This window comes from Artibeus jamaicensis, unplaced genomic scaffold, assembly GCF_021234435.1.
Source record: "Artibeus jamaicensis isolate MK-2021 breed Jamaican fruit bat unplaced genomic scaffold, CSHL_Jam_final contig_288, whole genome shotgun sequence".
Taxonomy (NCBI): domain Eukaryota; kingdom Metazoa; phylum Chordata; class Mammalia; order Chiroptera; family Phyllostomidae; genus Artibeus; species Artibeus jamaicensis.
In genome coordinates, this window is record NW_026521645.1 from 598,907 (window position 1) to 626,443 (window position 27,537).

At 38.7% G+C, this 27,537-nt stretch overlaps 2 protein-coding genes across 4 annotated transcripts in view; one reads left to right on the forward strand and one right to left on the reverse strand.

Annotated features, from left to right (window-relative positions):
* CENPP (centromere protein P) overlaps positions 1 to 27,537 on the reverse strand; it is a 377,506-nt gene that overhangs the window by 84,638 nt on the left and 265,331 nt on the right. The window lies entirely within an intron of this gene.
* The window catches only part of ECM2 (extracellular matrix protein 2), a 54,657-nt gene that overhangs the window by 23,339 nt on the left and 3,781 nt on the right, over positions 1 to 27,537 (forward strand). The window contains exons 3-9 of the mRNA XM_037157089.2: positions 542 to 730; positions 2,977 to 3,459; positions 5,756 to 5,871; positions 7,577 to 7,712; positions 11,616 to 11,773; positions 13,506 to 13,645; positions 14,998 to 15,324. Coding sequence (XP_037012984.2) covers positions 542 to 730; positions 2,977 to 3,459; positions 5,756 to 5,871; positions 7,577 to 7,712; positions 11,616 to 11,773; positions 13,506 to 13,645; positions 14,998 to 15,324 — 1,549 coding nt within the window. The remainder of the gene's footprint in view (positions 1 to 541; positions 731 to 2,976; positions 3,460 to 5,755; positions 5,872 to 7,576; positions 7,713 to 11,615; positions 11,774 to 13,505; positions 13,646 to 14,997; positions 15,325 to 27,537) is intronic.

The window sequence follows — 27,537 nt, forward strand, 5'->3', positions numbered from 1 at the left end:
GAATTTGGTGCGCAGGATTAGTCTACGGCAAGTACCCAAATGAAAGCTGGGTAGGGCTGGCATTGGACTGACACAGTGATGGCAAAAAGGACAGGACAAATGTGTGAGCTCATTTGGAGTTATAATCTGGGGACAATAGCTCATCAGAGAGAAAGTTAATAGAAATGACGCTAGGATCAGAAGAAAAATGTTCCCTGTAATATTCAAATCAGCTGACTACTGGCCTGCTTAGCTGACATACTTATCCACACATCTTCTCCTGTAAAACTTAGCCACCCTGACAGATACAGGATGAAAGCGCAATTCACAGTCAAGTTACAATGAGGAGGTCACTCCAGAACCTAAGTGGAAGATGTTGAGAGCAGTGCACATGAAAGCATTTCAGAAGGTTACATTTATAAGATATTTTACCCCAAGCATGAATGCACACAGAATGCTATTCTTGTATGGTCCTAACCATTTGACTTCACATTGTGCTCATGTACATTCACAGGTGCTGGTAACCAGTCTCAGAATTTAAATGTCTTATGTTCTCTCCTAGGAAAGAAGGGACACTGTTTGGTAAATGGAATGATCATGTACAACAAAGCTGTATGGTCTCCTGAGCTCTGCACTACCTGCCTCTGCTCAAATGGAAGAGTGCTTTGTGATAAAACTATGTGCCATCCTCAGAGGTGCCCCAAAACAATTACACCTGAAGGAGAATGCTGCCCAGTCTGCTCTGATACTGGTATAAATATTTATATCACATGTAATTTAGTCCTTAAGTTCCACTTGTTTTTATTTTGTTACTTACCTTAAGTTTTAAAGTATGATGAATCAGTCATCAGGGTACTTAAAATATTTGCACAGTTATGATAAACATAGAAGTTACTGGGGAAAACTTATAATAGGGAACAGAAATAAATCTTGGCATTACAGTTGTAGCTCTAGCAGAATGAGTAAGCTTGGACTACATTACATCACACATTTGGCTCTCAGCTTTAGGAATGTAGTGATAGAATTTATATAGCCAATAGTCCCTGAGTTGTTAGTTTGCATAAGGGGCTCTGCTTGGCTCTTTAACTGCATTATCTCACTAATCCAACTCAGTGTGGGTACAATTATTATCCCAAACAAAGATGAGGAACTGATAGTGAACAAAAGAGGAATGGTTTGAATCTAGAGAGAATAAATCCCAACTCTCCAGTTTATTTGGAGCAACTGCTTTTCCTTATGGCACTGCTGTTTACAGGAAAGTCACGCTATGAGGTTTTGTTGGCTGCTCACTGTCCCCTTATCCTATGAGGCTCATACCTGATGGAGTTGGGAATCCTTAGGAGGAAGACTCAGGTCTCCTCCAAGAAAAGCGTAGCCCATGCCTTATGAAATAAGTTAAATAATTTATAGGAAGGGATTGGGATGTTTTCTCTTGTCTGTGATCAAGGGTGATCACAGGGTATCTACAAAAGTCCCTTGCTAGGAAGAACTTTAGAATATTTAGGAACTGTATTTTGGTGGATGGTACCAGTTATTTTACTACGGTATTTATGACTTTTAAAGTGTTAGAAAATAAAAGTATTTAATAAAACTGACTCCTTGGGGGTGAAAACCACAAGACTCATAAATGAAAGGTTCAGAAATTCTGAAACATTTTTCAAAGGACTGGAATTATTCTTAAAATGTTGTGGTTATTTTGAAAAAATAAACTTGGATATACAGGAAGTATTTTAGATGTTTTCTCCTTCTGTATTTTCTGCCAGAGATGTGAGAAAAATAACTTTATAATATATACTATATTGAAGTCTCAAATACTCCTTCAAATAATTATATTTTCTGAGTTCTTTGTGGATGATTTATATGTAGTATTAAATACAATATATAGCAAGGAGATAGGTGAGTCTGCAGTATGAAATAACTAAAAGACTTTACAATATACACTAAATTGAAATCTCAAGTAATTGTCCAAATAATTATATTTTCTGAGTTCTTTGTGAATGATTTATATATATTATTAAATACTATATAAAGCAAGGCAATAGGTAAGTCTGAAGTACGGTCTCAGTCACATCTTCCCGACTTTAGCCAAAGTATTAACAGCTAAATACAAATGTAGATGAACCTTCTACTACATACAGAGTTAGGCAAAAGAGGGTTTACAATTGTTTGTATGGAGAAAGATAAATAATACAAATAAATACTATAATAATTAATAAATAAATCAATAATATAACTCACAACTGTAACCTACTTTTTGTCTGCCCTATATTTATGCTCTTGTCATCATGGAATAACTAAAAAGCACCCTCATGCATATGTCTAGGTTAATTAAGTCCAGATGTTTTCTTTGAGTCTCAGGAAGCAAAAATGATTTAAGTAGAGTCTGGGAGAAAAGAAAAACTTTCTATCGAAGAATGCTTTTAGATTAACGGAGCTAAAAGAAAATTGGATAAAAATAATAATACTATAACCAAAAGCCAATTTCACTACCATAAATAAAATACGCATTTACTTTTTTATGTCCAACAGTGTACAATTTCTTGCATTATTAGTAACCCTTATTAACTAAACAGTATCTATTATAGAGGTGTCATATCTGACTATGTTGCAATCTCACAATAGGACTGCTTCCCCATTTTGCATCATGTGTGGTAATATTATTCCCTCTTTAGTTACCGAGTAGCATGATACTTCAGTACAAGTAAATAGTAAAATCTCAGGCAAAACAAATATTATCTACAATAGAATTTATAGAATAAGATTATAATTAAAACTACTTAAACAAAGATTTCAAGAAGCACTTCATGTTTAAAGTGCATACAAAAGTACCTGGAGGGAATAATATTTATTAACCTCATTTTTGCTGTGATTCTTCCTTTTATTAATATCACAATATGCCCCTGCTGCCTACTTCTTGCATGGTCAGTGTAGTCTCTTACCTGCTACTCAGTGATAGAGCATTAAATGACAGAACTGAATTTTCTGGTGATTCTTCAGAACAAAGAGAAACTACTAACTTACGCCATAAGCAACGACCACCATCTCAGGTGGAAATGGATCAAACATTGAGAAAAGAGGAACTTCAATTTGAGGAGTCTAAAGAAATGAACGAAAATGAACATAGAAAGCAAAAGATCCCTGGAACTGGAGATGGGGAGAGACTTACCACTGAGGGGCAGAGCAGAGAAGGGGAAGAGCAGAGACTTGCAGAGGATCGGAGGCAAGCTCATCATCATGGAAGCACAGAAAGACAGGAGAAGGAGGAGAAGGAAGAGGAGGACTACAAGGATGAGTATGAGACCATTACAGGAGATGTTTTCAGGATTCTGCCTCAACTCCCTGTCCCTGCTCCTCCCAGAGGCATGCCTCCTCTGCCAAGTGGGTGCTCTCTGTCCTACAGGACCATCAGCTGCAACAGTGCTGACCTCACACAGATACCACCACTAACAGCACCAGAGATAACAAGTCTAGAGCTCCCAGGTAAGAGATGCTGATGTCTGTTTTAGTTTATGTTTTAAAAGTACATAACTTTCTTTGCCCCATGAATGTTATATTTTAATTTCATAATATAAATTGACTCCAGACTATTTTCACAATCTTCAAACATACAAACTTTGCAGAAGAGGTAGGTGTTTACTACAATATAGCATAATTAGGTATAAAGCATATTCCTCCAAATAAAACCATGATTTCCCTTGGACTTTTTCTTAAAGTCATCTTTACTGAACTATAATTTATATGTAGTAAAACTTACTTTTAGCATGTTATTGAATTTTGACATAGGCAAACTAATTAATCAGGTAACTAATGCCACTATCAATATACAGAATATTTCCTCACCTCCCCCAATTCCCTCATGACCTTCCTCTCATCCTGGGCACCAGGATGTGTTCTGTGTCTATAGTTTTGCCTTTTCCAGTATGTCATAGAAATAGAATCATTCAGTACATAGCCTTTTCAGTTGGGCTTCTTTCACTTATTACACTGCTTTTAAAGGTCATACAGGTTGTTCCATTTATCAGTATCATGCTCCTCCATATTATTGAGCCATTATTTGAATGACCCACAGGTACCAGTTAAAAGACATGTGGATTATTTCTAGTTTGGGGCAATTATGTATACAGTTGTTATAAACATCCACATACAGATGTCTGTGAGGACCAAAGTTTTCTTTCCCCTACAAAACATATTCGGGAGTAGGGCCTCTGAGTTACACAATAAACACGTTTAACTCGGTGAGAAACTACTGAAGAGTCTCTAAAGAGGCTGTGGCATTCTTGCCAGCAATATCAGAGAGGCCCTGCCATTCTGCTTCTGGTCAGCTATTTTCCACCTCATGTCAGTCATTCTAATGGACATGGAGTGGTTCAAACCTTTTACTCATGTTTTTATAGGCCTACCTGGAAAGGTTCTGAGGAGAACAGCATGACCCAGTGTGTATGTGAGGCTGGCTGGCAGGGAGACTGGGCCAATGAACAAGGGTGGTATGGCTCTTGAGAGGTGGCCCTGCAGATGCAGGGCGACAGAATTTCAGTGGGGTTTCAGGTATGTCTTGGGGGAAATCATTTTAAAAACCCACCATCAAAATAATAAATTATCATATAACTACTCAATAGGAAAAGTCCAATACCTTTGTTCAGGATGGGAATCTGTGATGGGACACCACCAACGTCATGGTCTTCCTGACATGATGCTCTTGTAACCTCCAGTAGCATTTTTTCTTATACCCAGAGACTTGTGCTCCAGCAATGCCCCTTCCTCCTGTGGCCTGCATGCCAGATGTGGTCTGCCATAAGAAAGCTCAATTTGTGCCCTGGCTGGTGTAGCTCAGTGGATTGAGTGTGGGCCTGCAAACCAAAGGATCTTGGTTTGATTCCCAGTCGGGGCGCATGCCTGGGTTGGCCAGTTCCCAGCAGGGAATGCACAAGAGGCAACCATACATTGATATTTCTCTCCCTCTCTCCTTCCCTTCTCCTCTAAAAATAAATAAAATCTTAAAAAAAAAAAAAGAAAGCTCAATTTGTGAAAGTCTAAAGTTTTAGGAAAGATAAAAGATCTGTGCTCAGTCACACTATCTTGGTTTTACAAGAAGGCTACCATGTGGTTTATGTAGTACTGTTTCTGGTAAGCTCATTTTCTGAGTCTAAAATCACTGACTACTGTACTTAGCTGAATGTCAAAACAAAAAACCATAAATTTAAGGCATATAGGAACTTCTGTAGATTAAAGTCATAGAAGTAAAACATTAGATCTGGAGGTGATCTGAGAAATCATCTCCCCAAGCTGTTTATTTAGAAAAGAAAACTTTCGCTCAGAAAAGGTTAAGTGACATACCCAAGGTTTTATTAGTTAATAATAGTATCATATTTCTGAACTAAGTTGTCCAAAATATCAATGGGAAAATATGAAGAACTATAAAAATCAGTCTTCACATAAACTTCCAGAAACAAACTTTGTTATAAAATGCATAATAGTAACAGAATTGTTTAGCAAACTGCATTCTGGTTGTTTTAAACACTTTTTGTAAAACATGATGTACTAGAGCATGTCAGGTCTTTAGAGTGAAAATTTTGACTATGTGAAACAGTCCAGTCCCAGTCTGGTTATTTTTTTTAACGTACTTGCTTATATAACATATACTCTGTCCTTGTTATGAGTATTCCTTTCTCCTACAGATAAAACTCTCTTTTGCTATGTGTGCATGTGAACATGTATGTATGCATGCATGTGCATGTATTGGTACATAGGTCTAAAAATTAACTGCTCCATGTCCTAGGCAATTCCATCATCTCCATTCCAGATGAAGCATTTAATGGATTACCAAATTTGGAAAGGCTTGACTTGAGCAAAAATAATATCACCTCTTCAGGCATAGGTCCCAAAGCACTCAAGGTAAACACATTCTTTGATTTGGGAATAACAATTGATTTAGACAACTGACCCGTGACTTGTACTAGTGGTGAGTGGGTGGAGATGGGGAAGGGAGAAAAAGTTAAATGTTTTAACTGCTAATTTTCTCCTAAGTTAAACTTTCCTCCCCAATGTCCCTAAATTATATTCAAGTTTTATCTCAAATAGAGACTGTTTCACATGTTTCTGGCTGGTTTTTCTATACTTCATCCTTAAAGTACCAACAACAGCATCCATGATGAACAAATGTTTTAAATTCAGGAGTAGTTTTCCCCTAAGTAGCTGTAAAGATGTTGAAATATGGTCTCTTAGTGCAGGAGGTATCCCTGGAAATAAAGGATAGCTTTATCTGGAAACACTATGAATATTTTGAGGCCAGCAAGTCAGAGTTTCCCTATTTTGCGCCATGGCAACATCTGATGAAGGGATACTTTAGCAAAAAGGGGTTCTGAAAAAAATAAATAGACTCAGATGAAAACTGTCATGGGGATAGGTTGGAGAAAAAAGAGGGGGAAGCAGAGAAGATGGGGAATAGCACAGAATAAATTTCTGAAAGACTCAGATTTGACAATTTTTTTCTAAGAAGGAGAAAAGAGAAGATCAAGGAATTTCAGACTTTATACAAAGGCAGAAGCAAAAAAGGAGAGTTCTCTGTGTATAAGCAAATACTCATAAATACGTATGCTTTAAAAAGCCCAAGTAAAACATACTGTATCCCATTAGGTCAAACTTTATTCCCTTGGACAGTCTTCTGTCCACTCCTTAGACAAATTGCTGGTTTCCTATGCACCCAGTTCCTGGTTCTCATTCAGATTCTGGGCTGGCGAAGAGAAGTTCACATTCCTCAATGTCATAGACTGAGAGTACCTGCCTCATACTAGTCATCCTGGAAGTTGTACATTTACTGTGTGATTAAAAAGGAAGACACTGTAGGCAATTACCTTCCTTTTTTGTCTTGGGATTTTCTGTCCCATTCCTGAACTGCTGAAATTTGAATCTGACCACCACTGGAGTGAACCACTGGCATGGCTTCACTAAAACCTGCACAACTGCAGTACTCCACTTTGGCATTACAGGCTAGTTTGGCCAATTAGCACACAACCATAAATGTAGACATGTACTTCCCACACAGGTAAAACTGTTTGGGTAGCACATAGTAATAGCTTGTGAAATTTATATCATTTCATTTGAAGAATTTTTACTATAATTAGTGGTTATAATTCTCCTTCTACTTAATGAACATAGAAAACTGAGGTTTACAAGTTAGAAAGGATTCAAACTGTTGTCCTAATTTCAGCATCCATGACAGATTCAGGTCATTGAATGGTTTAATTAACTTTGTGTCTATTGCTGAGGTGAAAACCTAAGATCTAGCAAAATATAACTAATCCAGTGGCAATAGGAGCTTTCTCTTGCTTATGAAGACCACAATAATGTGTGACAAATAAATATGGGTGAGTGGAATACAAAATCATCAAATGTAGTTTGCTGAAAGTACCTGGGAATATATACCACTAACAGGATCAACCTATCTCTGGCAGGGACAATATGGGGATTCCCATCTAAACCTGAGTAAGTTCAGGTTTATAAGATGTGAGTAACTATGGCAAACTGAACCATTAAATGAAATACATTACTGTACATCTGTGACCAAATAAGAAAGTGATTTTGAGATTTGCTTTTTAAGCTTCTGAAGAAGTTAATGTACCTAAATATGGATGGAAACAATTTGGTAGAGATTCCTTCAGAACTACCATCTACATTAGAAGAACTTAAAATCAATGAGAACAATCTTCAGGCTATTAATGAAGAAAGTTTATCAGGTATTTATCAGCATGTGGTTTTATATGTGTCCTTATAACTTTCTTCTGTAGTCATGTAGGAATTTTAATTGCAGTATTGCCAAATAAGTAGCAAGGTTTTTAAGGTCACTTTATCATTGAAGTTGATAAAACTTATTTTGATAAAACTTATTTTAACTAGTGAAATTCTTAAAATATATTTTAAACTGCCTGTTGTCTGTAAAAGTACTATAAATACATATGAAACTCACAATGATTTCAGGTTCTCATCATTTACAATACATTGACTAAACTCCAAATCTTTAATATCCTGAGTTACATAACTTTGGACACAGCCATGTATTCTGGTGCTGTGTCTGTACTGATGTTTTTGGTGGTTAGTAGTGATAATGCTGTACCATGGCTGGTTGACTGGGTCTCCTTTATCAGTCTTAGATGCTCCATACACCACAGCCACATCTCCTGCTGCCTCCACAGTTTGCTATTTTAATTTATCATGTGTTGGCACATAAGAATTATATATCAAATATGAGTAAGTGGCCACTATATGTGAGGCCAAGGGGCTATCCTATAATCACTAACTATAGCACATGCACTCGATGCCAGAAACTTTGGCTTTGAAAGTCTTGTTCCCAAGGGTGTATGGCTGTCGCCATGACAGTCTGGCTTTCTTATGAATGAGCTTTAGTGAAGGTGCCCCATGTTCCACATATTTAATATACCTAGAATTGTATCCTTATAGTTGTTTCTAGACGAAGCTGGGGAACTAAAGTTGCCATATTATCAACTCTGTATAAAAGAGGCAGTATTACATTTAGCTTTTCATGAACTCTAGCTAATGTTTTTAATTAAATTATATTTTTCCTTAAAAAAAAGACCTAATTTTTTGTGTTTTATCTTTGAAACTGTCTAATGTAACTCTTGAGGTATAGTGCTCTACACTTTTGATTTTATTTGCAATATATTTATTATGCTAATGTTTATTACCCAAGCCTTCAAAGGATTAAAACAATTCAATTATTTCCTTTCGCTCCCAAAAAACTTCACAGGAAGAAAACACTTCTGGTAGTGGGGGAAAAAATAATAGTGAGAATGGCCAAATCTAAGGATTCTAGAGTTATGGAAATACCCCATTTTGAGGTGAATTTCAGGATACACAAGAAAACCAATAATAAATACAAATTTTGATGAGCTTCGTAATATGGAAAAGATATTAAAAAATTCAATTTCTAACTGCTAGAAATGGACTAAAAGAATATTTATTTTAAAAGAAGTGTACTACTAATGGGCTGTATGTGAACTACATCTGAGATCATGTTTCTCCTGTGTTATCAAATGACGTGTTAGAAAACTAAGTCCATATTTAGAAACTGCTCTCACACCTTCCTGCAACTGCTTCTATGCTCTTCCCCCTCACAAACAAATGTTTCCACAGCTCCAGAGGGTTGACTGTGGCCCAGAGTGAAATGGCCTCCTACATACTCCCTTCCTCTCTTCACAGTCCCAGTATTGCAGAGGCCTCAGACCTGTGCAGGTGGCCACTAAGAAGGCTTTCCACTCTCATCTTGCCCACAGAGCCCCCTGTACTCTGTGTGGTCTTGCTCTTTTTCTCTTTGGGGTACATTTTAGTCCTGCTCCAGTGCCAACCCCTCAGGTACTGGGATCTCTCTTTACTGCTGTAATCACTGAGGCTCCTCAGCTCCTGTGAGTCTTGTGGTCATAGATGATCAGGCTGACTGGCAGCAAGCAGGCTGAGCCTGAAGAAAGGCCAACATTAGTGCTGTGAGACTGATTTTTCAAGGTGGAAGCCCACTGCTTAGCCATCAGTGGCCTGTTGTTCTTCTATTATCTCTTGCGGCAGGTCTCCACCGATGACCTTTCAGGTTATGTATAGTTTTAGGGAAGTGGGAAAGAAACACACTTCAGGGAGAGAAGCAGCATGTACAAAAGCATGGAGAAACAAAACAATCTGGATGCCATAGGAAATACATGCAGTTCCAGTTCTGTGAGTCAGTCATTCTGGGTGTGATGAGCAGGAGATCTCATGAAGTGGTGGGCAGGGACCAGACAAAGAAGAGCTGTACCTGCTCTGCCCAGACACAGAGTTCACTAGGGATTTGCTGAGATTATGCAAATCTAGGGAGAAACCTACTAGGGAGAAATGAAGGGTCTTATAATTGAGGGAGAGGAGTGAAAGGAGGGACAGCAGAAGAAAACTGGATGTGCTTAAAAATGTCTACCCACATCTATAACCTGTCATGTCATTTTCCCAGCTCACCCAGAAATGACTTCACACTTGCTCTCTGCTAATAAATCCTCTTTCTACCCCAAGTCTAACCTATAAGAACCCTTTCAATCTTTTCTAACTCTATCTCATTTCCTGTTACATACAATAACACACATGTGTTTTCTACATGTATAATATACACATAAATGAGAGAATTGTAAAGTGATGTATAATATTGTGTATGTGAATTGTGTATTATGTTTCTTCTGAGTTCATGTAATAACCATTTGTGTACTTCTACTATCTACTATCTTAGAAATTTTCAATGGAAAACTTCTATTATGTTTCCAAACCTGAACTTTGTGCTAGATAAATATGCTGAATTCTCAGTATCTTCAGTTTTGGAAAAAGAGAATATGAGGAAATAAAATCACTTTTTAGAGTTTACAAGTTGGCCTCTCTAATTCCTGTCTCTCAGCACTTCAATTGATCCTAAACACCACCAGCTAAGCCATGCTCGCACTCCCATACCACTCAAATCTACACAGCTGTCTCCTCTATACCATCTTCCAGTGTCTATGATCTGCACTCTGGAGTCTTGCTTCTCTGATAGGCCTAGAAGGAAGAAATGAGTTACACTGAGCATTTAGGGCAATGCCTGTTGACTTGAGTTGAATATGAAAACATCTCCTATTCTGGAAATCTTGGCCACTGAACAAACTGCAAAGCTACACCCTGTATGTCTGACTCAGATACTTCTGGCAATCATCACTGCTGACCAGCCCATTCTTCTTTAAGTTTCCAATTAATTTGTATCATACCACTCCTGAGGCCAGTAGAAACAATTTGGAGAAAACTTGTTTGTATAAACGTCTTTTTTGGCAGGACACTCTGAATGCATGGAGAAATTTTGATAATTTTCCTTCCAAAACATTTACTTGGCTGTATTCTTTGCCAGGAAATGAACATTGTGATGGAAATTCAGTGCTGCATGTTCAAAAACTGAGAGTTTGCCAGGCAAAGAGCTCTCCTCCTTTGTCTTGGAAAAGGAATCGTTGCACTACACTCCTTATCTATCTCAAATTATGACCCCATTTAATACCCACCTGTCTTTAAAAATGCTTCAAATGACCTTCCACAACCTTCAACTTCTTGCACAACTGTGTTCCAAGTTCCTGCTTGGCCATCGCTGCCCCCTCCAACTGTCCCCCCATCCCTTAGAGTGTGTATTTTGATTACACAGCATTAACAATGGTTTCTCTTTAGGCCTGCCTCTCCATGGGACCATACATTCAGTATTCAGTCTGGGCTGAACTAAGCATTTAGAACAGGGGTGTCAAACTCATTTTCACCAGGGGCCACATCAGCCTTGTAGTTGTCTTCACAGGGCAGAAATAATTGTAGGACTATATAAATGTAACTACTCCTTAACTGTTAAGGAGTCAAAATTACATTTAGCCCTTCGAAGGCAACCACAAGGTTATGTGGTCCTGGTGAAAACAAATTTGACACCCCTGATTTAGAATGTGCAAAGTACTTGGAAAGAGGCTCTCTAGGGAGATACAAGAAAGAAACTACAATATCTGTCCTCCAAATAAACTGAACACTTCACACAACATTTTGAAAGGTTATAGAAACTGTACGGTTTTACAGTTACTATCCTAATACTCCAAATAATTCTTTTTTTTTTTTTGTAGATTTAAATCAATTGGTTACCTTAGAACTGGAAGGAAATGATCTCAGTGAAACCAATGTCGATCCTTTAGCTTTCAAACCTTTGAAGAGCCTATCTTACCTGCGTCTAGGAAGAAATAAATTTAGAATTATACCACAGGGTCTTCCTGCTTCTCTTGAGGTACCCATATCTTTCTGTGAATATTTTATATTTTAAATACAGTATGCTACGAAAATAAATATATTTAAGACATTATTGTGATGAATATTAAACTCAGTAGTTTTGATGCTGTATATGGAACTTGCTATAATTTGAATATTTTTCTCTTCATATGACATGAAGTTATGAATTAAAGTTATAATTATGAGCAGAGACTTTTTAAAAAGTAACAAATGGTCCTATTGACAGCTCCTCAGGAGAAACTGGGGAAATGCACTAAGAATTTAAACAGAAATTATGACTTGCAAAATAGTTTTAACTGTCCTAAATTGTGATGATCATCCCAGTCTGCTCCACCCAGAACCCCCCATGAACTAACAGTGACCCTACATGGATGGACAAAATCTACAGAGAAGGGTACCAACTGTGCCTACAGCCCCCTAATTTACTAGTTCTGACCAGCTCCTCCCAAAGGCCCAAGTGATGTTCTGTTTTCACCCTCTGCCGATGCCCCTGCTGCAGCGAAGTGTGGTCTCCTTTGCTTTGGCAAGGAACACACTTAACTAAAGAGGACTCCTGGTGGTCTTGCTACTAAGGGTACACCCCAAGTTCCTGAATCAAATACACAAAGGTCTAGCAAACCCAGCTGGAACCCAGGCCATCTCCTCTGAGCTCCATTTCTACCATACAGTAGATCACTCGACAAGAAGGAAGGACGAGGTTTTCCACAGCTATGGACCCAGCAGGCCAAGACGGGGCCATTGATCTCCATCTGATGCTCTTTCTGCCACAGTTACTACCCTTCCTCTTTCTCCTATTTGCAGATTAAGATGTAACATCAGAATTTATCAGAATAGTAAAGATCAAGATTCCAATACCAGGCTTATAATCATTATCACTTAGATTCTAAAGAAATACAGACTCCTGGACTTATTCCAGACATGCTAAATCAGGCTCTTTGTAGGGTGGAATTAGCAATTTGTAACTTTTAAAAAATTAAAGTTTTCAATACATAAAGTTTTCAATGCACACAGTAAAACACACAAATATATACATAGGTGTGTGAGCACACACCTTGAAAAATACAAAGAACAATGTGTCTCCACCCTATATCTAATCCTTCCACCCTTCCTTTCTCTTTCCAAAGGACTTTTCTCACTAACTTGAGAAGTGCTGTCCACACAGTCACTTGTGCTCTGAATCCATCCAAGGCACAGCTTCAGACCAGCAATTTCAATGTATGGATAACTGAGTTTTTACTGGGGTACATTTAGGTTGAAATTTATACTTTAAAAAGCTCACAAGTGCCCAGGTCAAGTGGCTCAGTTGGTTGGAGCATCATCCCATACCTCAAAAGGTTATGGCATTGATATCTGGTCGGGATTCCTGGTCAGGATCCTTGGTCAGGATACATGCAGGAGGCAACCAACTGATGTTTCTCTTTCATATTGATGTTTCTCACTATCTGTCTCCCTTCCTCTCTCTAAAAATCAGTAACTATATCCTTGGGTGTGGAATAAAAAATAAAAAAAAAATAAAGAGCTCACAAGTATTGTATTATACAAGGTTGTAAACCACTAATCTAGTTGACCTCTAAATACATATGAGGTAAATGAACTTATTTGGAAGAGCAGTAAAAGACTCTTTAGATAATACTAACGAGAATAGTTTGTAATACCACTTTAATTTCTGGAAAATTGAGTATATTCATCAACTAACAAGAAGAAAAATACATATTTTCTTTTAATTATAGGAATTATACCTAGAAAATAACCAAATTGAAGAAATAACTGAAATTTGTTTCAATCATACCAGAAGTATCAATGTCATTGTACTATGTTATAATAAAATTGAAGAAAACAGGATTGCTCCTTTGGCCTGGATAAACCAAGAGTAAGTATATGCTATAATTAGACTTTAGACAATTTCTTCCTTTTGCCATTATTAAAGAAGGTATGGCCATGGAGATATGAGGGAGGTGACAGTATCTTTTCTTAGTGACTCTCCCCCTCCCCCAAACTTAGGTACTTTCATGGAGTTCAGACCAATGATGATATGACTGGTGTTAGGATGACCACAATCACTGCTGTGGACACCTTACCACATGCAAGTGTTCTGCCAGCCACAACTGAGCCTGTGCAGTGGGACCTGGGGTCTAGCCACCATGACACTTTCACTCTGTTGACTTCACAGGGTACTCATGGAGTTTAAGTGAGATAACCCCCTGCAAAGGCTGAGGAAGGAAACTGCCCTTCTTCATTAACCCCCTTAAGTAAAAGCATAAGACTTCACTGTCCTACAACCATACTGTCTATTTCTCCAAACAATTTCTCTACCTCAAGTCTTACAAAATAGACTGGAGAATGCTTGGCCTGATAGCCCAGACACATAGCAAAGGCCATCTTCTGGAGAGAAATTTGTGGCCCCAGACTGCAGCCCTCACTGAAGGGGCCAGCATAGAGACTTTGCCAGGCAGGAGGTGAAGAATAAGCCACGTGGGAAAGCTAGATTGAGCCCTGTTAGCAGGTCCAGCCTGTGGCAAGGGAACAAGGGATCTGACTAGCACAGTGGGGAAAGGTTTCTTTTAGAAGCATCATGGAGATAAATGAAAAGTGTGGGTGGCCAACTGGGTTTATCAGTATGTGGTGGTGGAAGGTGACTAAGTCTTCATCAGGTACCAAGTCTTCATGGGTAGGCAGAGGCTGTAGGTGAGGCGCCTGAAACCAATCAGGTAGCTCATATTTCCTGATCTTCTGGGGCCAGTGAACAAGCTTTTCTAGACTCCTCAGTCTCACTCCATGTCCCAGGTGCCAGATCATTAGATCAAATTGGAATGAGAATACAAAAACTCTACAACATTGCCACTTCTTTGATAGGACTATCAAAGATTTTAGGAATAGGCAATATGATGTTGGCTAGAATTCTTGGGATTTCATTTCTGATCCAAGTTTGATCTTAGAAATATTTGGGGACCTCTTTGAGCCTCACCATTACCTCTAGGATACGAGTTTTTCTCTCTGAACTCTGGTGCTCCTCTCTGGTGGAACTACAGCAGGTGTGTGGTGCCCAGGTAAGAGCACACACCTTGAGTCAAGCTGTCACAGAGCCACTGTTGCACTGGGAATCATTACAGCACACCAAGTGCTGGCAGAAAATCAGAAAGTATCCTCAGTGGCTTCGTCAAAACTAGAGCTTACAGCCACTTCCCTGATGTTCTACCCTGTTTATTCTTTGCTTTGCTGCAGAAATCTAGAATCAATTGACCTTTCCTACAACAAGCTCTACCAGGTCCCCTCCTACCTCCCCAAGTCACTGCTGCACCTTGTGCTCTTGGGAAACAGGATTGAGCGCATCCCTGGCTACGTGTTTGGCCACATGCAGCCAGGCCTGGAATACCTGTATCTATCATTCAACAAACTCTCTGATGATGGCGTGGACCGAGTCTCCTTCTACGGGGCTTATCATTCTCTGAGAGAGCTGTTTCTGGATCACAATGACTTAAAATCTATACCACCAGGGGTCCGGGAAATGAAAGCACTACATTTCTTGAGGATGAACAACAACAAGATACGGTAAATTCTGGCTTTTTCAGGTATCCATTTACATTACTGTGATTGACAAAAATACATGATTAAATTACTATGACATGATGTCTGGGATTTACTGTAAGGAAGAAAGTGAGAAGAACTGCATTAAACAATATTGGTAAACATTAATAATTGTTGAAGCCAAAAGATAATAGGTACATAAAAATTCATAATGTTTCTCTACTTTTGTATATATTTGCATACTTCCATAGTAATTTTTTAAAACAGAGTACTATTACATAATACTTAAAACCTCAAAGACAGGCTGAAATGACGCATATCAAGGTATTAGATGACAGTGCTTCTCCCACCTTCACACATTATTATTATAAACACTCTAATTTGTAGAACCCAAAATCTAAATATATGCTAAAATTAAAACTGCTTCTATCTAAATTCTCCTGAAGGTAAAACTAAATAAGTTTATGGAGATTCACCTTCCCTCACTTGTCGAGACACAATTTTCTGCATGTTCTGTCTGCCCAGAAAGCATTAACAAGAGAGGCAGATCACTGAGCTCTGGGGCCTTGTCCATAAAGATTACATCCTTATTCTTTTCCCATTCTCTAAAATTCCACACACATTTAAACTCTCCCCAAAACACGACAGAGAAAGAGTTAAGGGTTTCTAAAAGTCCTGACAGAAGAAGTCAGGGATAGGTAGGGAGGTTCGGTAAGATTTGCTTTCAAAATATTTGGCTAAGATACTCCATAAGTCATCCTGTGTGCTTGCTTCCTATTACACTGCAACAGGATGCATGTGTGTGTTTGCACCACTTCTGGTGGGATTTAGGTGGTCATGGTCTAACATTTCCATTATAACCTTTCTCCTCCACCACTGAACCAATGGTTTCATTCACAGATCACTATTGCTTGAGTCTGCTCTTTTCTATTTCTCAAGTATATGTTATTGATCATGCAATTACACTTGTCCCAATTTTTGGCCCTTTGCCCCACTCCATCTAGTACCCACTTCCCTCCAGGAATCTGCCGCCCGTTCTTAGTTCATGTCTGTGGGTCATGCATATAAATTCTTTGGCTTGTCCATTTCCTATACCATTCTTAACATACCACTGTTTATTTTGTAGCTACCAAATTATGCTTCTTATTCCCTTTACCTTTCCCCCATTCTCTACTCTCTGCCTCCCCACTGATAACCCTTTATGTGATCTCTATTTCTGTGATTCTGTTCCTGTTCTAGTTGTTTCCTTAGTTTTTTGTTTTTGTTGTTTTTAGATTCAATTGTTGATAGATGTTTGTTGTCATTTTCCTGTTCATATTTTTGGTCATCTTCTTTTTTCTTGGAAAAGTCCCTTTAACATTTCATATTATAAGGGCTTGGTGATGATGAACTCCTTTAACATGACCTTATCTGGAAGCACTTTATCTGCCCTTCCATTCTAAATGATGGCTTTGCTGAATAGAGCAATCTTGGATGTAGGTCCTTGGCTTTTATGACTTGGAATACTTCTTTCCAGCTTCTCTTGCCTGCAACGTTTCTTTTGAGAAATCAACCAACATTCCTATGGGAACTCCTTTGTTGGTAACTCTCTCATTTTCTCTGGCTGCTTTTAAGATTCTCTTTGTCTTTAACCTTTGGCATTTTAATTATGATGTGTCTTGGGGTTTCTCTCTTTGGGTCCAACTTCTTTGGGCCTCTCTGTGCTTCCTGGACTTGTATGTCTATTTCCTTCACCAAATTAGGGAAGTTTCCGTCCATTATTTTTCAAATAAGTTTTTTATTTCTTGCTCTTCCTCTTCTCCTTCTGGCATCTCTATGATTCTGATCTTGGATATTTGGGGATGTCCCAGAGTCTTCTTATACTCTCATTTTTTTTTAAAATTCTTGTTTCTTCTTTCTGTTCTGGTTGATTGTTTATTTCTTCCTTATGTTCCAAATTGTTGATTTGACCCCCAGCTTCCTTCCCTTGACTGTTGGTTCCCTGTGGGTTTTTCTTTGTTTCACTTAGTATAGCTTTCATTTCTTTTCTTATATTTTTGCCATACTCAACAATTCCTCTGAGCATCCTTATCATCAGTGTTTTCAACTCTGCAACTGATAAATTGGCTATCTCCATTTTGCTTGGTTTTCTGGAGTTTTGATCTGTTCTTTTATTTGGGCCATATTTCTTTGTCTCCCAAACTTGGCAGTGTCTCTTTATTTCTGTGTATTAGGTAGAGCTGCTTTGATTCCCTAAGTACACCAGATAAATTATAAGGGGCAAAGCCTCAGGTATTTGCCACAGTGGGGCAACCTGCTTTATCACTTTGTAGCACTGTGTGTGGGGGGACGAGTTAGAGAGGGGACAATGGCACTGCCTGGCCCCTGTTAAAGTTATATGATTTGCCCCATTTCCAGTCACTTCAACCACTTTCCGTTTGCAACTGGCTCCCCTTTACCTGTTGCCCTGGTAATGACTCCCAGAGCGGGTAGAGGTGTGGGGACATTCTAGGACCCAGCAGGCCCTTTAAGTGGACTCTGTTGAAACCAGCAGTTTCTTCTGCTACCCCAATCCCCACTGGTTTCATAGTGAGACGTTATGAGGTTCTATGTTCCTGGCGCTGCAATGCTGGGCTATGGTGGTCTGGCCAAAGGGCCGGGATCATTCACAATCAAGGTATCCCTCCCGATTTTTATCTACCACACTCGAATGTGGGACTGTTGGTTGTGCTGTTTGTGCTGCACCATGTCCTCTCTGCCCTAGGTGCCTGTCTCCACCCCTTCTACCCATTTGGATGAATGTAGCTTCTTTAAATGCTTGGTTGTTGGATTTCCATACAGTTCACTTTTCTCAATATTTTTTGTTTTGAGGTTAGTTGTGATTCTTCTTGGGGTTGTGCAGGAAGGCAAAGTGAGTCTACCTATGCCTTCATCTTGACTGGAAGTCTCAAGTCTGTTATTTTCCTAAGGGTAACAAAATGCTAAGTTTCTATATTTGTCATTCTTTCCATATTTGACAGCTAGAATACCTCTGTAAAGAAATTTTTCTTATCAAGAAAGGCCACTTTTGTTACTCTGAAGTGTAGGATAATGATCAGTTATTTCCTTTAAGCTGCCAGAGTAAGAAGTTGGCTACAAATTTGTAACTGTGAGAGGTGATGGGTGTTAACTAAACTAATGGCAATCATTTCCCAATATATACATACATTGATTCATTATGCTGTACACCTTAAACTAATACAATAATTTATCTTTAGAAAATGAGGAAATTATATATATAAAAAAACATAAAATATATTAAAGTGTTAACAGTGGCTATCTTAGGGGAAAATGGTGATTGAGTGTTTTTGTTTTATTATTTTGCTTTTGGCTTGCTTTCTCTCTCTCTCTCTCTCTCTCTCTCTCTCTCTCTCTCTGGAGAAGCAACATGAACTTATGGTTTTACATGTTCAAAATGTTTCACTCAATTGCAGTTACTGCTCTTAAAGTGTCCCATCTTTGGCCAATGGTAGCCCTTCAAGCTGGCTCCCATGTCTTTAGACAGGCCTCCATTGATCTTAGCTCACTTTTACATTTCCTACTGGATACCTGTGCCAACCTTTCTCCAAAGAGCCTGAGCTCCTCTCACAGGGGAATAGTATTCAGAGGACCCAATCTGCATACCAGGCATGTTACCCCCAAATGTGTTATTACAGTATTGAAGAATTTTAGTGGACTGCTAGAAAACATGCATTTTTGTAAACAGGAAGAGTGATTTCATAATGACATTCCCAATTCTAACTTAACATTATAGAGTATTCCTTTTATTTTAAATTTATCTTACACTGAAAATCTAGGTTCTGAACAGTATTAACTTACATTTGTTATTATAATATATAAATAACAGTTTTAAAATGACGATACCATTATTACAACTAACAACAAAACAGTTTATGTTTTTGGTAGCTCCATTTGTCTTTGGAGTATGTTGTACAAAGGATGCATAGCTGAAATAAAGTGGTATTCTCTCTAATAATATGTCAACAACTTAATGCATACTCAGAAAAGGTCTCTTTCTTGGTTTTTAGGAATTGTTATGTTCTAGTTCATTAATATTATTTTTACTATGTTAAAGTTATACGATTTCAAAGTCAAAACTGCATAACAATGTATATTACAAGAAGTCTTTCTCTCCTATGTCTGTCTCTTACACTGTAATCCATCCTTCCCCACAGGTTGAATTTTTTAATTAACTTCTAGTTTAACCTTCCAGTATTTCTTTTTGCAAATATAAGCATGCATATATACTCATCCATATTCCCCCATCCCCTCCAACAATTGCTATACAAATATTACACAAAAGGACTTTTCCTCTTTGGAAAGAAAGCATGTGTTTATTTGCACTCTTTACTTTTTAAAATTAGCAGCATGTTACGGATATTATTTCCTAACAAAAAATGGAGAATTTCCTCATTCCTTTTTACAACTGAATAGTATTACACTTTACAGATATTTTATTCAACCAGTACCTTATTGATAGAAATTTGATTGTTTCTATTCTTTTATTACTACAAATAATGTCACATGCATAACTTTATTTTGTATTTTTCCAGTCTAACTTTGGGATAAATCCCTAAAAGTGAGATTGCTGGGTGAAAAAAGGAAAATGCACATGTAATTTTGCTAGCTACTGCAAAATTCCTTTTGATGGGACTATCTTCTTATGAACTCCTTTCATGGGTGCTTGGTCTTACACAGGCTCACTGTCAGAACATGTTGATGAGCTTTTGAACTCTTTTTGTAGAAAATCTGGTGACAATGGTCTGTCACTATACTTTGAATTTGTAGATTTCTGTTATCATGAATGAAATTGAGCATCTTTTCAGGATTATACATCATTTCATTTTTTTCTTTTGTGAACTAGTTATTTCATTCTTTTTCTTTTCTATTTTCATCTGCATTTTGAGGTCTTTATACATTATCCCTTTATCTATAAGTTGCAAATATTTTCTCCTAGTATGCCATTTGTCTTTTAACTTAATTTTTTAAAAATATATTTTATTGATTATGCTGTTACAGTTGTCTCATTTCCTCCCCTTCATTCCCCTCCACCCTACATACCCTCTCACTCACATTCCCCCACTTTAGTTCATGTCCATGTGTCATAAGTTCTTCAGCTTTCACATTTTCAATACTACTCTTGCCCACCCCTTGTCTATTTTCTACCTACCAGCTATGCTACCTATTCTCTACCTCTTCCCCCTCTTTCCTTCTCCCACTCCCCTGTTGCTAACCCTCCATGCTTTTAGGAATTTCAAAGTCAAAACTGCATAACAATGTATATTACATTAAGTTAGAATTGGGAATGTCATTATGAAATCACTCTTCCTGTTTACAAAAATGCATGTTTTCTAGCAGTCCACTAAAATTCTTCAATACTGTAATAACACATTCAAGGGTAACATGCCTGGTATGCAGATTGGGTCCTCTGAATACTATTCCCCAATTCTTTGATTCTGTTCGTGTTGTAGTTGTTTGTTTTTCTTTTTGTTTAGGTGTGGTTGTTAGTAATTGTGAGTTTGCTGTCATTTTATTATACATGTTTTTTATCTTCTTTTTCCTAGATGAGTCCCTTTAACATTTCATATAATAAGGGCTTGGTGATGATGAAATCCTTGAACTTGACCTTATCTGAGAAGCATTTTATCTGCCCTTCCATTCTAAATGAAAACTTTGCTGGGTAGAGCAATCTTGGTTGTAGGTCTTTGGTTTTCATGACTTGGAATACCTCTTTGCAGCCCCTTCTTGCCTGTAAGGTCTCTTTTAAGAAATCAGCTGACAGTCTGATGGGAATTCCTTTGTGGGTTACTGTCTCTTTATCTCTTGCTGCTTCTAGAATTCTCTCCTTCATTTTTAGCTTAGCTAATGCAATTATGATGAGCCTTGGTGTGTTCCTCCCTGAGTCCATCTTCTTTGGGACTCTCTGAGCTTCCTGGACTTCCTAGAAGTCTATTGCCTTTGCCAGATTGGGGAAGTTCTCCTTTATTATTTGTTCAGATAAGTTTTCCACTTGTTGCTGTTCTTCTTCCCCTTCTGGTACCCTATAATTTGGATACTGGAACGTTTAAAGATGTCCCAGAGATTCCTAAGCCTCTCCTCATCTTTTTGAATCCTTGTTTCTTCATTCTTTTCTGTTTGGTTGTTTTTTTCTTCCTTCTGGTCCACTCCATTGATTTGAGTCCCAGTTTTCTTCCCATCACTACTGGTTTCCTGTACATTTTCCTTCATTTCACTTAGTGTAGCGTTCATTTTTTCATCTAATTTGTGACCATATTCAACCAGTTTTGTGAGCATCCTGATCACCGGTGCTTTGAACTGTGTATCGGATAGGTTGGCTATCTCTTGATCGCTTAGTTGTATTTGCTGTGGAGCTTTGATCTGTTCTTCCGTTTGGGCCATTTTTTGTGTATGTGTTGTTATGCCTGTTATGTATGAGGTGCAGAACCTTAGATATTTGCCCAAGCTGGGCAACCAAGTGGCTGCATTGTGATGCTATATGTGGGGGCGGGGTCCAACAAGGAACAATGGCACTTCCTCCACTCTCTGTTGGATCTCAGTCCCCTCTGCCGCTTCCTCAAGCAAACTGGGTCTTTCTGGTGCTGATTCCCATGTGGGAGGGCTTGTATATGTTCTAACACCCTGTGGGTCTCTCCAACGAACTCTTCTGTGAGGCTAGGAGTCTTTCCTAGTACGTCAACTCCTACAGGTGTTTTCAATTTGTGCTTTCAGGCTTTCTTTCCCAGTGCTGGGACCCTGGGTTACACGGTCTGTCTAGTTCCCCACTTTCACCTGGTTTATCTGCATGTGAACACATGACCACCCAGTCAGCCACCTTGCCTGCAATGCCTCACTTCACAATTGCTGGCTTGCTGGGTCTGCCCATTGCCATCCTGTGCCCAGGGTCTACCGGCTGCTGCCTGCATACCCAGGTCCTGCCCACTGCCGTCTTGCGCACCCAAGGTGCCTTTAGCCCCCATTGACATCACTTTTTGTGCTGTGACCCCTCTACACCCACCTGCCCAACTCCGCCCTGCTTACCACTGTGGACGAATGTGTCTATTTTATGTCCTTGGTTGTCCAACTGCCATACAGTTCAATTTTCTGTCAGTTCTGGTTGTTATATTGTTTCTAAATTTTTGTTGTCCTTACTTTGGTTGTGCGAGGAGGCACAGTGTGTCTATCTACACCTCCATCCTGGCCGGAAGTATTTAATTTAATTTAAAAAAGAACATGTAGGGACTTCCGCCAAGATGGAGATGTAGGTGGAGGAACTACCTTGCCTCTGTGCACAACCAAATCTAAGAACAACTATTTTTAACAACAATCACAACCAAGCCACACGGAAAATCGACAATACGGAGTCCAAAGACAGCTAAATGCTCACCTAAACCAGTAAGAGGAGCGAAGCCAGCAGCAGAGCAGGTTAGCAAGAAAAAATTCCCGGGTGGTGCCCGGGTGCGCAAGCAGGCGAAGGCGCTGATCGCGGGCTAGCTACGGGAGCGCACAGGGAAGAGGCGCGGCAGGCTGTCTCGGTCGGTCACGCATCTGCGTCTGGAGAAACCAGTGAGAAGGGAAGCCTGCGCGGGGCAGCAGGCTCGCACAATTCCAATCGGATAAACAAGCCTGGGGTGAGAGGTGTGACTGGATGGACTGGGCTAGCGGAGAGGACAGCCATTGCTCCCTCTCTGACCACGCCCCCACACACAGCATCACAAACCAGAGACATGGGTCGCCCCGTCCTGATAAACAACTAAGGCTTCGCTCCGCTTACTTAACAGCACGAATAGACCAAAAATAGCTCTAGGACAACTCAGAGCCCCAGAACCGATAGATCTAAGTGATGAAGAAATAGCCAGTCTTTCAGATGCACAGTTCAAAACACTGGTTATCAGGATCCTTACAGAACTGGTTGATTTTAGTCACAAATTAGAGAAACATATGGAAGCTAAACTAATGGAAATGAATGGTAATACAAAGGAAACCAATAGTAATGGAAAGGAAATTGGGACTCAAATCAAGGGAGTGGACCAGAAGGAAAATAAAATGATCAAACAGAAAAGAATGAAGAAATAAGAATTCAGAAAAATAAGGAGAAGCTTAGGAACCTCCAGGACATCTTTAAACGTTCCAACATCCGAATTATAGGGGTACCAGAAGGGGGAAAGGCACAGCCACCAGTGGAAAACTTATTTGAACAAATAATAAAGGAAAATTTCCCCAATCTGGCAAAGGCAATAGACTTCCAGGAAATCCAGGAAGCTCAGAGAGTCCCAAAGAAGTTGGTCCCAAGAAGGCACACACCAAGGCACGTCATAATTACATTAGCATAGATTCAAATGAAGGAGAGAATCCTAGAAGCAGCAAGAGCTAAGGGGACAGTCACCCACAAAGTAGTTCCCATCAGACTGTCAGCTGATTTCTCAAAAGAGACCTTACAGGCAAGAAGGGGCTGCAAAGAGGTATTCCAAGTCATGAAAAAAAAAGACCTACAACCAAGATTGCTCTACCCAGCAAAGTGTTCATTTAGAATGGAAGGACAGATAAAGTGCTTCTCAGATAAGACCAAATTCAAGGAGTTCATCATCACCAAGCCCTTATTATATGAAATGTTAAAGGGACTTACCTAAGAAAAAGAAGATAAAAAAAGATGAACAGTGAAAGGACAGCAAACTCACAGTTAGTAACAACCACACCTAAAACAAAAGCAAACTAAGAGGACAGCTAGATCAGAAGCAGAACCATAGAAATGAAGATCTCATGGAGGGTTAGCAAAAGGGGAGTGGGAGGAGGAGAAGGGGGGAGAAGGTACAGAAAATAAGTAGCATAGACAGTAGATAGAAAATAGTTAAGGGGGAGGATAAGAATAGTAGGGGAAATACAGAATCTAAAGAATTTGAGACACGTGTTCATTAACTAAAGGCGGAAATGGTGGGGGAGGGGTATGCAGAGTGGAGGGGAATGGAGGGGGGGAATAGAGCAAATGTAATGGCATAATCAATAAAAAAAAAAAAAAAAAGAACATGTAGTCTCAGAGGCCTACAACCAAGGCTACTTTACCCAGGAAGGCTCTCAATCAAGATAGAAGGCCAAATAAAGAGCTTCTAAGACAAAAGAAGTATAAAAGAATACGCCTCCACCAAACCAGCTCTACAAGAAATACGAAAAGGACTGCTTTAAGGGAAGGAAGGAAAAGATGAAGACAGAAAGGAACACAGGTACAAAAACGGCAATGAATAAGTACCTATGAATAGTAACCTTAAAGGTAAATGGATTAAATGCTCCAATCAAAAGACACAGAATAGCTGCATGGATAAGAAAGCATGACCCACACATATGCTGCCTACAAGAGACCCACCTCAGGATAAAAGACCATTAGAGACTAAAAGTGAAAAGCTGGAAACACATTTTCCAAGCAAATGGACAGAAAAAAAAAGTTGGGGTAGCAATTCTCATATCGGACAAAATAGATTTCAATAAAAGGGCCATAAAGAGAGACCCAGAAGGTCACTTCATTATACTCAAGGGAAGAATCCACCAAGAAGACATTAACATCTTAAACATATATGCACCAAACATAGGGGCACCCAAATATATCAAGAAAATCTTAGAGCACTTCAAGAAAGATATTGACAGCAACACAATTATAGTAGGGGATTTTAACACCCCACTAACAAAAATTCACAGATCTTCCAAACAAAATATCAACAAAGATATTGCAGCATTAAACAACACCCTTAATGAAATGGACTTAACTAATATATACAGAGCCCTTCACCCCACAGAAGCTAAATACACATTCTTTTCAAATGCACGTGGAACATTTTCAAAAATAGACCACATGATAGGACACAAAACGAGCCTCAAAAAATTCAAGAAAAGTGAAATCATACCAAGCATCTTCTCTGACCACAAGGGACTGAAATTGGAAACCAACCCCAAAGAAAAAAACCCAAAACACCCAAAATCATGGAGACTGAATGGTATGCTATTAAACAATGAATGGGTCAAGAATGAAATTAGGGAAGAAATCAAAACGCTTCTGGAAACAAATGAAAATGATCTCACAACAACCCAAAACTTATGGGACACAGCAAAGGCAGTCCTGAGAGGGAAGTTTATAGCAATACAGGCCTACCTAAAGAAGATAGAAACATTTCAAACAAACAACCTAACCCTACGCCTGCAAGAACTTGAGGAACAACAACAAAGACAGCACAGAGCAAGCAGAAGGAAGGAAATAACCAAGATTAGAGAAAAATTAAATGACATAGAAACTAAAAGCACAATTCTAAGTATCAATGAATCCAGGAGTTGGTTCTTTGAGAAGATAAACAAAAGAGACAAGCCTTTAAGTAGGCTCATCAAGAAAAGAAGAGAGAAGACACAAGTAAACACAATCAGAAATGAAAGAGAAAAGATTACAACTGATACCATAGAAATAGAAGGGACTGTAAGAAATTACTATGAAGAACTGTATGCCAAGAAATTTGAAAACCTAGGAAAAATGGACACATTTCTGGAAAAATACAATCTTCCAAAACTCAATGAAAAAGAAGAAGAAAATCTAAACACGCCAATAACAGCAAATGAAATGGAAGCAGTAATCGAAAAACCCCCATCACAAAAAGCCCTGGACCAGATGGTTTCACAGGAGAATTCTACAAAGCATTTAAGGAAGAGCTAACCCCTATTCTCCACAGACTATTCCAAAAAATCCAGAAGGATGGAAAACTCCCAAATTCTTTTTATGAAGCCAGCATCACCCTAATTCCAAAACCAGGTAGAGACACAACAAAGAAAGAAAACTTCAGGCCAATATCACTGATGCTAAAATCCCCAACAAAATATTGGCAAATTGCATCCAACAATATATCAAAAAGATCACACACCATGTCCACGTGGGATTCATCCCAGGGATGCAAGGATGGTTCAATATTCGCAAATCAGTAAATGTAATACATCACATAAATAAAAGCAAAGACCACATGATCATATCAATAGACTCGGAAAAAACTTTTGATAAGGTACAACACCCATTTATGATAAAAACACTCAGCAAAGTGGGAATAGAGGGAGCATTCCTCAATATAATAAAGGCCATATATGAGAGACCTACAGCCAATATCATACTCAATGGTCAAAAACTAAAAGCTTTTCCACTAAGATCAGGAACAAGACAAGGATGTCCACTTTCACCACTTCTATTCAATATAGTATTGGAAGTTTTAGCCACAGCGATCAGGCAAGAAAAGGAAATAAAAGGCATTCAAATAGGAAAGGAAGAAGCAAAACTGTCACTGTTTGCAGATGACATGATAGTGCACATGGAAAATCCTATAGACTCTACCCAAAAACTGCTTGAACTAATTAATGAATTTGGCAAAACAGCAGGTTACAAAGTCAATATACGGAAATCAAAGTCATTTTTGTATACCAACAATGAATCAGCACAAGCAGAAATCAAGGAAAAAATCCCATTCGATATAGCAAAAAGAAAAATAAAATATCTGGGAATAAACCTAACTAAGGAGGTAAAAAACCTGTATGCAGAAAACTACACAGCCCTGAAGAAAGAAATCAAGGAAGACACAAACAAATGGAAACATATACCCTGTTCATGGATTGGAAGAATTAACACCATCAAAATGTCCATACTACCCAAAGCAATATACAGATTCAATGCAATACCTATTAAAGTACCAATGGCATATTTCACCGACATAGAACAAACACTTCGAAAATTTATATGGAACCATAAACAACCCGAAATAGCAGCTGCACTTTTGAGAAAGAAGAACAAAGTAGGGGGGATCACAATACCTGATATCAAACTGTAGTACAAGGCCACTGTAATCAAAATAGCCTGGTACTAGCACAAAAACAGGCACATAGACCAATGGATTAAAATGGAGAGCCCAGAAATAAACCCAACTCTCTGCAGTCGATTAGTATTCGACAAAGGGGGCAGTAACATAAAATGGAGTAAAGACAGCCTCTTCAACAAATGGTGTTGGGAGAACTGGACAGCTATGTGCAAAAAAATGATGCTTGAGCATCAACTTACACTATATACCAAAATAAATTCAAGGTGGATAAAAGACTTAAATGTAAGCTGTGACACCATTAAAGTCCTAGAGGAGAACATTGGCAAGAAAATCTCAGGTATTTCATGCAGCAACATTTTTACTGATATGTCCCCTAGAGCATGGAATATAAAAG